Genomic DNA, 12556 nt, shown 5'->3' on the forward strand with positions numbered 1-12556 from the left:
CTGTGGACAGCCACGTGGCAACAATTTCATGCTTTTAAATAACAAATCAAATTTATCTACCTAATCTTATTCATATACCCTAATAATATGGCTCTTTATAAACTGGGACATTTTGTAAATTGTAACTTTTGGCTCTTCCATCTCAAAAGGTTGCCTAAGCGGCAGAGTTTCTTCCAGGCATCTCTTCGGGGGGGCAAAGCCCCCCCGAAAATTTTTTACCGCCCCCCCCCCCGAACGAAATGAAATTTATATAATTTATATAGAAAATATATACTTTTAACAGTGTCCGCCCCCCCGAAGAAAGTTTACTGCCCCCCCGAAGATTTCAAGTGTCCCCCCCGGAGAAAAAAGTCTGGAAGAAACACTGCTAAGCGGCCCTAAGCAAAGCAGTAAGCCTAGTGTGTGTGTGTGTATATATATATATATATATATATATATATATATATATATATATATATATATATATATATATATAAGCACAAATATAAATACATACATAGGGTTCTAGGATATTTAAATTGTACTAGGGATGGCATAGTTGGAAGGTAGACTTTATTACGCTAAGCTATAGAGTTGAATCCTGGGTTCAAGTCTGTGGGATACACCCAACTAGGATTAAGGATGGTTACCCGACTCATGGAAACTTAGGCCAAGGTTGTTGAAACAGATCAAGTCTACTTCATCTGCCCCATGTCTAGGCACAAACAGAAAAGATGATGAATTGAGAGAAACCAAATTTATTAATGTATCTATGTTTTTTAAACGTTTTTTTAAACGTATGCCCATCTGTCATTTGTACTAATTAGCAATAATTTCATATGGGACTGTATGTAGCCAGGCCAGCCACTACTGGACAGTGTGATTTGTAAGGACAGAAGAGCCAGACCACCCACTACTGGACAGTGTGATTTGTAAGAACAGAAGAGCCAGGCCAGCCACTACTGGACAGTGTGATTTGTAAGGACAGAAGAGCCAGGTCAGAGGGCACCATTTTCAGGGCATCAGACCAGGTGCAGTCTCTGACAGGTCAGGTGTGTCAGCAGTCTGACAGGTCAGGTGTGTCAGCAGTCTGACAGGTCAGGTGTGTCAGCAGTCTGACAGGTCAGGTGTGTCAGCAGTCTGACAGGTCAGGTGTGTCAGCAGTCTGACAGGTCAGGTGTGTCAGCAGTCTGACTAGTTTGGTTCACAAAAAAGTGGCAAGCTGACCACCTTAAACATTTGAAAATTGCTGGAAGAAGTTTTAGGAATGTGAAAGAAAACCAAAGAATTAAAATTAAATCTGCTGCAATTTTTAAAACTAATTTCTTGAATAGCACAAAACTAGTTAGGTTTACTTCATGGTCTAATAATAGCTTTAGTTTATAGGTTTGAATAGTACTTACTTAGCCTTACTGTACATAAATAAGTAAGGTGCTTGTAGGGATGTATATCAATAAGCACCAACAAAGGTTTGTTGGGTCAGGATTAACATTGATTTGGTGCTCTATATCTTAGGCTCAATTGTCAATTAAAAGTGATTTGGTGCTCTATATCTTAGGCTCAATTGTTAATGACAAAGCACAAGGTAAATCATGTTTTCTTTCAGTCAAAATGAAATGTAATGGTATTTTGATGCAAACACCAAACTTACTGATGGGACTGTACAGAGACAATAACAATTGAGAACACATTTTTCAAAGATTTTTAAAATGATTTCGTTTCTTTAAAAATGTCAAGAGTTTTCAGATGAAAAAAATGTCCATTGGCTGTTCTGAGAATTGTAAAGAGCAAGAAGCTCAAGTCAGTTTTTTCTTTCCCCTTCCTCTACCACGCCCCCTTGGTCTTCCCCTTCCTCTGGAGGAGAGTTTAGTTTTAGGTAAACATTTCTCACAGTACCAGTCTTGGCTCTCTGGGGGCTCTGCTTTGATTCCAACACACGGCCTGGGGATAGATTGATAGAGTCAATTCACAGTCACACGGCCTGGGGATAGATTGATAGAGTCAGTTCACAGTCACACGGCCAGAGAATAGATTGATAGAGTCAGTTCACAGTCACACGGCCTGAGAATAGATTGATAGAGTCAGTTCACAGTCACACGGCCTGAGAATAGATTGATAGAGTCAGTTCACAGTCACATGGGCTGGGATAGATTAAGTTCACAGACACATGGGCTGGGGATAAAGTTCACAGACACATGGGCTGGGGATAGATTAAGTTCACAGACACATGGGCTGGGGATAGATTAAGTTCACAGACACATGGGCTGGGGATAGATTAAGTTCACAGACACATGGGCTGGGATAGATTAAGTTCACAGACACATGGGCTGGGAATAGATTAAGTTCACAGACACATGGGCTGGGGATAGATTAAGTTCACAGACACATGGGCTGGGGATAAAGTTCACAGACACATGGGCTGGGGATAGATTAAGTTCACAGACACATGGGCTGGGGATAAAGTTCACAGACACATGGGCTGGGGATAGATTAAGTTCACAGACACATGGGCTGGGGATAGATTAAGTTCACAGACACATGGGCTGGGGATAAAGTTCACAGACACATGGGCTGGGGATAGATTAAGTTCACAGACACATGGGCTGGGGATAGATTAAGTTCACAGACACATGGGCTGGGATAGATTAAGTTCACAGACACATGGGCTGGGGATAGATTAAGTTCACAGACACATGGGCTGGGGATAGATTAAGTTCACAGACACATGAGCTGGGGATAAAGTTCACAGACACATGGGCTGGGATAGATTAAGTTCACAGACACATGGGCTGGGGATAGATTAAGTTCACAGACACATGGGCTGGGGATAGATTAAGTTCACAGACACATGAGCTGGGGATAAAGTTCACAGACACATGGGCTGGGGATAGATTAAGTTCACAGACACATGGGCTGGGGATAGATTAAGTTCACAGACACATGGGCTGGGGATAAAGTTCACAGACACATGGGCTGGGGATAGATTAAGTTCACAGACACATGGGCTGGGGATAAAGTTCACAGACACATAGGCTGGGGATAAAGTTCACAGACACATGGGCTGGGATAGATTAAGTTCACAGACACATGAGCTGGGGATAAAGTTCACAGACACATGGGCTGGGGATAGATTAAGTTCACAGACACATGGGCTGGGGATAGATTAAGTTCACAGACACATGGGCTGGGATAGATTAAGTTCACAGACACATGGGCTGGGGATAGATTAAGTTCACAGACACATGGGCTGGGGATAGATTAAGTTCACAGACACATGAGCTGGGGATAAAGTTCACAGACACATGGGCTGGGATAGATTAAGTTCACAGACACATGGGCTGGGGATAGATAAGTTCACAGACACATGGGCTGGGGATAGATTAAGTTCACAGACACATGGGCTGGGGATAGATTAAGTTCACAGACACATGGGCTGGGATAGATTAAGTTCACAGACACATGGGCTGGGGATAGATTAAGTTCACAGACACATGGGCTGGGGATAGATTAAGTTCACAGACACATGAGCTGGGGATAAAGTTCACAGACACATGGGCTGGGGATAAAGTTCACAGACACATGGGCTGGGGATAGATAAAGTTCACAGTCACATGGGCTGGGATAGATTAAGTTCACAGACACATGGGCTGGGGATAGATTAAGTTCACAGACACATGAGCTGGGGATAGATTAAGTTCACAGACACATGGGCTGGGGATAAAGTTCACAGACACATGGGCTGGGGATAACGTTCACAGACACATGGGCTGGGGATAGATTAAGTTCACAGACACATGAGCTGGGGATAGATTAAGTTCACAGACACATGGGCTGGGGATAAAGTTCACAGACACATGGGCTGGGGATAGATAAAGATCACAGACACATGGGCTGGAGATAAAGTTCACAGACACATGGGCTGGGGATAAAGTTCACAGACACATGGGCTGGGGATAAAGTTCACAGACACATTGGTTGGGGATAGATTAAGTTCACAGACACTTGGGCTGGAGATAAAGTTCACAGACACATGGGCTGAAGATAGATTAAGTTCACAGACACATGGGCTGGGGATAAAGTTCACAGACACATGGGCTGGGATAGATTAAGTTCACAGACACATGGGCTGGGGATAAAGTTCACAGACACATGGGCTGGGATAGATTAAGTTCACAGACACATGGGCTGGGGATAGATTAAGTTCACAGACACATGGGCTGGGATAGATTAAGTTCACAGACACATGAGCTGGGGATAAAGTTCACAGACACATGGGCTGGGGATAAAGTTCACAGACACATGGGCTGGGATAGATTAAGTTCACAGACACATGGGCTGGGATAGATTAAGTTCACAGACACATGAGCTGGGGATAAAGTTCACAGACACATGGGCTGGGGATAGATTAAGTTCACAGACACATGGGCTGGGGATAGATTAAGTTCACAGACACATGGGCTGGGGATAGATTAAGTTCACAGACACATGGGCTGGGATAGATTAAGTTCACAGACACATGGGCTGGGGATAGATTAAGTTCACAGACACATGGGCTGGGGATAGATTAAGTTCACAGACACATGGGCTGGGGATAAAGTTCACAGACACATGGGCTGGGGATAGATAAAGTTCACAGACACATGGGCTGGGGATAAAGTTCACAGACACATGAGCTGGGCATAAAGTTCACAGACACATGGGCTGGGGATAAAGTTCACAGACACATGGGCTGGGGATAGATAAAGTTCACAGTCACATGGGCTGGGATAGATTAAGTTCACAGACACATGGGCTGGGGATAGATTAAGTTCACAGACACATGAGCTGGGGATAGATTAAGTTCACAGACACATGGGCTGGGGATAAAGTTCACAGACACATGGGCTGGGGATAACGTTCACAGACACATGGGCTGGGGATAGATTAAGTTCACAGACACATGAGCTGGGGATAGATTAAGTTCACAGACACATGGGCTGGGGATAAAGTTCACAGACACATGGGCTGGGGATAGATAAAGTTCACAGACACATGGGCTGGAGATAAAGTTCACAGACACATGGGCTGGGGATAGATTAAGTTCACAGACACATGGGCTGGGGATAGATTAAGTTCACAGACACATGGGCTGGGGATAAAGTTCACAGACACATGGGCTGGGGATAAAGTTCACAGACACATGGGCTGGGGATAAAGTTCACAGACACATGGGCTGGGGATAAAGTTCACAGACACATGGGCTGGGATAGATTAAGTTCACAGACACATGGGCTGGGGATAGATTAAGTTCACAGACACATGGGCTGGGATAGATTAAGTTCACAGACACATGAGCTGGGGATAAAGTTCACAGACACATGGGCTGGGGATAAAGTTCACAGACACATGGGCTGGGATAGATTAAGTTCACAGACACATGGGCTGGGATAGATTAAGTTCACAGACACATGAGCTGGGGATAAAGTTCACAGACACATAGGCTGGGGATAGATTAAGTTCACAGACACATGGGCTGGGGATAGATTAAGTTCACAGACACATGGGCTGGGGATAGATTAAGTTCACAGACACATGGGCTGGGATAGATTAAGTTCACAGACACATGGGCTGGGGATAGATTAAGTTCACAGACACATGGGCTGGGGATAGATTAAGTTCACAGACACATGGGCTGGGGATAAAGTTCACAGACACATGGGCTGGGGATAGATTAAGTTCACAGACACATGGGCTTGGGATAAAGTTCACAGACAGATAGGCTGGGGATAAAGTTCACAGACACATGGGCTGGGATAGATTAAGTTCAAAGACACATGAGCTGGGGATAAAGTTCACAGACACATGGGCTGGGGATAGATTAAGTTCACAGACACATGGGCTGGGGATAGATTAAGTTCACAGACACATGGGCTGGGGATAAAGTTCACAGACACATGGGCTGGGGATAAAGTTCACAGACACATGAGCTGGGGATAAAGTTCACAGACACATGGGCTGGGGATAGATTAAGTTCACAGACACATGGGCTGGGGATAAAGTTCACAGACACATAGGCTGGGGATAAAGTTCACAGACACATGGGCTGGGGATAGATTAAGTTCACAGACACATGAGCTGGGGATAAAGTTCACAGACACATGGGCTGGGGATAGATTAAGTTCACAGACACATGGGCTGGGGATAGATTAAGTTCACAGACACATGGGCTGGGGATAGATTAAGTTCACAGACACATGGGCTGGGATAGATTAAGTTCACAGACACATGGGCTGGGGATAGATTAAGTTCACAGACACATGGGCTGGGGATAGATTAAGTTCACAGACACATGAGCTGGGGATAAAGTTCACAGACACATGGGCTGGGGATAGATTAAGTTCACAGACACATGGGCTGGGGATAAAGTTCACAGACACATGGGCTGGGGATAGATAAAGTTCACAGACACATGGGCTGGAGATAAAGTTCACAGACACATGGGCTGGGGATAAAGTTCACAGACACATGGGCTGGGGATAAAGTTCACAGACACATGGGTTGGGGATAGATTAAGTTCACAGACACTTGGGCTGGGGATAAAGTTCACAGACACATGGGCTGGGGATAGATCAAGTTCACAGACACATGGGCTGGGGATAAAGTTCACAGACACATGGGCTGGGATAGATTAAGTTCACAGACACATGGGCTGGGGATAACGTTCACAGACACATGGGCTAAGGATAGATTAAGTTCACAGACACATGAGCTGGGGATAGATTAAGTTCACAGACACATGGGCTGGGGATAAAGTTCACAGACACATGGGCTGGGGATAGATAAAGTTCACAGACACATGGGCTGGAGATAAAGTTCACAGACACATGGGCTGGGGATAAAGTTCACAGACACATGGGCTGGGGATAAAGTTCACAGACACATGGGTTGGGGATAGATTAAGTTCACAGACACTTGGGCTGGGGATAAAGTTCACAGACACATGGGCTGGGGATAGATCAAGTTCACAGACACATGGGCTGGGGATAAAGTTCACAGACACATGGGCTGGGATAGATTAAGTTCACAGACACATGGGCTGGGGATAGATTAAGTTCACAGACACATGGGCTGGGATAGATTAAGTTCACAGACACATGAGCTGGGGATAAAGTTCACAGACACATGGGCTGGGGATAAAGTTCACAGACACATGGGCTGGGATAGATTAAGTTCACAGACACATGGGCTGGGGATAGATTAAGTTCACAGACACATGGGCTGGGATAGATTAAGTTCACAGACACATGAGCTGGGGATAGATTAAGTTCACAGACACATGGGCTGGGGATAAAGTTCACAGTCACATGGGCTGGGATAGATTAAGTTCACAGACACATGGGCTGGGGATAGATTAAGTTCACAGACACATGGGCTGGGGATAAAGTTCACAGACACATGGGCTGGTGATAAAGTTCACAGACACATGGGCTGGGGATAGATTAAGTTCACAGACACATGGGCTGGGATAGATTAAGTTCACAGACACATGAGCTGGGGATAAAGTTCACAGACACATGGGCTGGGGATAAAGTTCACAGACACATGGGCTGGGGATAAAGTTCACAGACACATGGGCTGGGGATAAAGTTCACAGACACATGGGCTGGGGATAGATTAAGTTCACAGACACATGGGCTGGGGATAGATTAAGTTCACAGACACATGGGCTGGGGATAGATTAAGTTCACAGACACATGGGCTGGGGATAGATTAAGTTCACAGACACATGGGCTGGGGATAAAGTTCACAGACACATGGGCTGGGGATAGATTAAGTTCACAGACACATGGGCTGGGGATAGATTAAGTTCACAGACACATGGGCTGGGGATAGATTAAGTTCACAGACACATGGGCTGGGGATAGATTAAGTTCACAGACACATGGGCTGGGGATAAAGTTCACAGACACATGGGCTGGGATAGATTAAGTTCACAGACACATGGGCTGGGGATAAAGTTCACAGACACATGGGCTGGGATAGATTAAGTTCACAGACACATGGGCTGGGGATAGATTAAGTTCACAGACACATGGGCTGGGATAGATTAAGTTCACAGACACATGAGCTGGGGATAAAGTTCACAGACACATGGGCTGGGGATAAAGTTCACAGACACATGGGCTGGGATAGATTAAGTTCACAGACACATGGGCTGGGATAGATTAAGTTCACAGACACATGAGCTGGGGATAAAGTTCACAGACACATAGGCTGGGGATAGATTAAGTTCACAGACACATGGGCTGGGGATAGATTAAGTTCACAGACACATGGGCTGGGGATAGATTAAGTTCACAGACACATGGGCTGGGATAGATTAAGTTCACAGACACATGGGCTGGGGATAGATTAAGTTCACAGACACATGGGCTGGGGATAGATTAAGTTCACAGACACATGGGCTGGGGATAAAGTTCACAGACACATGGGCTGGGGATAGATAAAGTTCACAGACACATGGGCTGGGGATAAAGTTCACAGACACATGAGCTGGGCATAAAGTTCACAGACACATGGGCTGGGGATAAAGTTCACAGACACATGGGCTGGGGATAGATAAAGTTCACAGTCACATGGGCTGGGATAGATTAAGTTCACAGACACATGGGCTGGGGATAGATTAAGTTCACAGACACATGAGCTGGGGATAGATTAAGTTCACAGACACATGGGCTGGGGATAAAGTTCACAGACACATGGGCTGGGGATAACGTTCACAGACACATGGGCTGGGGATAGATTAAGTTCACAGACACATGAGCTGGGGATAGATTAAGTTCACAGACACATGGGCTGGGGATAAAGTTCACAGACACATGGGCTGGGGATAGATAAAGTTCACAGACACATGGGCTGGAGATAAAGTTCACAGACACATGGGCTGGGGATAGATTAAGTTCACAGACACATGGGCTGGGGATAGATTAAGTTCACAGACACATGGGCTGGGGATAAAGTTCACAGACACATGGGCTGGGGATAAAGTTCACAGACACATGGGCTGGGGATAAAGTTCACAGACACATGGGCTGGGGATAAAGTTCACAGACACATGGGCTGGGATAGATTAAGTTCACAGACACATGGGCTGGGGATAGATTAAGTTCACAGACACATGGGCTGGGATAGATTAAGTTCACAGACACATGAGCTGGGGATAAAGTTCACAGACACATGGGCTGGGGATAAAGTTCACAGACACATGGGCTGGGATAGATTAAGTTCACAGACACATGGGCTGGGATAGATTAAGTTCACAGACACATGAGCTGGGGATAAAGTTCACAGACACATAGGCTGGGGATAGATTAAGTTCACAGACACATGGGCTGGGGATAGATTAAGTTCACAGACACATGGGCTGGGGATAGATTAAGTTCACAGACACATGGGCTGGGATAGATTAAGTTCACAGACACATGGGCTGGGGATAGATTAAGTTCACAGACACATGGGCTGGGGATAGATTAAGTTCACAGACACATGGGCTGGGGATAAAGTTCACAGACACATGGGCTGGGGATAGATTAAGTTCACAGACACATGGGCTGGGGATAAAGTTCACAGACAGATAGGCTGGGGATAAAGTTCACAGACACATGGGCTGGGATAGATTAAGTTCAAAGACACATGAGCTGGGGATAAAGTTCACAGACACATGGGCTGGGGATAGATTAAGTTCACAGACACATGGGCTGGGGATAGATTAAGTTCACAGACACATGGGCTGGGGATAAAGTTCACAGACACATGGGCTGGGGATAAAGTTCACAGACACATGAGCTGGGGATAAAGTTCACAGACACATGGGCTGGGGATAGATTAAGTTCACAGACACATGGGCTGGGGATAAAGTTCACAGACACATAGGCTGGGGATAAAGTTCACAGACACATGGGCTGGGGATAGATTAAGTTCACAGACACATGAGCTGGGGATAAAGTTCACAGACACATGGGCTGGGGATAGATTAAGTTCACAGACACATGGGCTGGGGATAGATTAAGTTCACAGACACATGGGCTGGGGATAGATTAAGTTCACAGACACATGGGCTGGGATAGATTAAGTTCACAGACACATGGGCTGGGGATAGATTAAGTTCACAGACACATGAGCTGGGGATAAAGTTCACAGACACATGGGCTGGGGATAGATTAAGTTCACAGACACATGGGCTGGGGATAAAGTTCACAGACACATGGGCTGGGGATAGATAAAGTTCACAGACACATGGGCTGGAGATAAAGTTCACAGACACATGGGCTGGGGATAAAGTTCACAGACACATGGGCTGGGGATAAAGTTCACAGACACATGGGTTGGGGATAGATTAAGTTCACAGACACTTGGGCTGGGGATAAAGTTCACAGACACATGGGCTGGGGATAGATCAAGTTCACAGACACATGGGCTGGGGATAAAGTTCACAGACACATGGGCTGGGATAGATTAAGTTCACAGACACATGGGCTGGGGATAACGTTCACAGACACATGGGCTAAGGATAGATTAAGTTCACAGACACATGAGCTGGGGATAGATTAAGTTCACAGACACATGGGCTGGGGATAAAGTTCACAGACACATGGGCTGGGGATAGATAAAGTTCACAGACACATGGGCTGGAGATAAAGTTCACAGACACATGGGCTGGGGATAAAGTTCACAGACACATGGGCTGGGGATAAAGTTCACAGACACATGGGTTGGGGATAGATTAAGTTCACAGACACATGAGCTGGGGATAAAGTTCACAGACACATGGGCTGGGGATAGATTAAGTTCACAGACACATGGGCTGGGGATAGATTAAGTTCACAGACACATGGGCTGGGGATAAAGTTCACAGACACATGGGCTGGGGATAGATTAAGTTCACAGACACATGGGCTGGGGATAAAGTTCACAGACACATAGGCTGGGGATAAAGTTCACAGACACATGGGCTGGGATAGATTAAGTTCACAGACACATGAGCTGGGGATAAAGTTCACAGACACATGGGCTGGGGATAGATTAAGTTCACAGACACATGGGCTGGGGATAGATTAAGTTCACAGACACATGGGCTGGGATAGATTAAGTTCACAGACACATGGGCTGGGGATAGATTAAGTTCACAGACACATGGGCTGGGGATAGATTAAGTTCACAGACACATGAGCTGGGGATAAAGTTCACAGACACATGGGCTGGGATAGATTAAGTTCACAGACACATGGGCTGGGGATAGATAAGTTCACAGACACATGGGCTGGGGATAGATTAAGTTCACAGACACATGGGCTGGGGATAGATTAAGTTCACAGACACATGGGCTGGGATAGATTAAGTTCACAGACACATGGGCTGGGGATAGATTAAGTTCACAGACACATGGGCTGGGGATAGATTAAGTTCACAGACACATGAGCTGGGGATAAAGTTCACAGACACATGGGCTGGGGATAAAGTTCACAGACACATGGGCTGGGGATAGATAAAGTTCACAGTCACATGGGCTGGGATAGATTAAGTTCACAGACACATGGGCTGGGGATAGATTAAGTTCACAGACACATGAGCTGGGGATAGATTAAGTTCACAGACACATGGGCTGGGGATAAAGTTCACAGACACATGGGCTGGGGATAACGTTCACAGACACATGGGCTGGGGATAGATTAAGTTCACAGACACATGAGCTGGGGATAGATTAAGTTCACAGACACATGGGCTGGGGATAAAGTTCACAGACACATGGGCTGGGGATAGATAAAGATCACAGACACATGGGCTGGAGATAAAGTTCACAGACACATGGGCTGGGGATAAAGTTCACAGACACATGGGCTGGGGATAAAGTTCACAGACACATTGGTTGGGGATAGATTAAGTTCACAGACACTTGGGCTGGAGATAAAGTTCACAGACACATGGGCTGAAGATAGATTAAGTTCACAGACACATGGGCTGGGGATAAAGTTCACAGACACATGGGCTGGGATAGATTAAGTTCACAGACACATGGGCTGGGGATAAAGTTCACAGACACATGGGCTGGGATAGATTAAGTTCACAGACACATGGGCTGGGGATAGATTAAGTTCACAGACACATGGGCTGGGATAGATTAAGTTCACAGACACATGAGCTGGGGATAAAGTTCACAGACACATGGGCTGGGGATAAAGTTCACAGACACATGGGCTGGGATAGATTAAGTTCACAGACACATGGGCTGGGATAGATTAAGTTCACAGACACATGAGCTGGGGATAAAGTTCACAGACACATGGGCTGGGGATAGATTAAGTTCACAGACACATGGGCTGGGGATAGATTAAGTTCACAGACACATGGGCTGGGGATAGATTAAGTTCACAGACACATGGGCTGGGATAGATTAAGTTCACAGACACATGGGCTGGGGATAGATTAAGTTCACAGACACATGGGCTGGGGATAGATTAAGTTCACAGACACATGGGCTGGGGATAAAGTTCACAGACACATGGGCTGGGGATAGATAAAGTTCACAGACACATGGGCT

General features: G+C 45.8%; 1 protein-coding gene across 3 annotated transcripts in view; it reads right to left on the bottom strand.

Moving 5' to 3' along the window:
• Window positions 1-356: 356 nt before the first annotated feature.
• Window positions 357-12556, bottom strand: part of LOC131935891 (transcription initiation factor TFIID subunit 3) — a 65940-nt gene continuing 53740 nt past the window's right edge. For all 3 annotated transcript variants that reach the window (XM_059292620.1, XM_059292619.1, XM_059292618.1), the window contains exon 10: window positions 357-1920. In XM_059292620.1, the coding sequence (XP_059148603.1) occupies window positions 1776-1920 (145 nt within the window). In that variant the 3' untranslated portion in view covers window positions 357-1775. The remainder of the gene's footprint in view (window positions 1921-12556) is intronic.

Source organism: Physella acuta, unplaced genomic scaffold, assembly GCF_028476545.2.
Source record: "Physella acuta isolate Inbredline_101_S28 unplaced genomic scaffold, ASM2847654v3 ptg000163l, whole genome shotgun sequence".
In the NCBI taxonomy this organism is placed as follows: Eukaryota; Metazoa; Mollusca; class Gastropoda; family Physidae; genus Physella; species Physella acuta.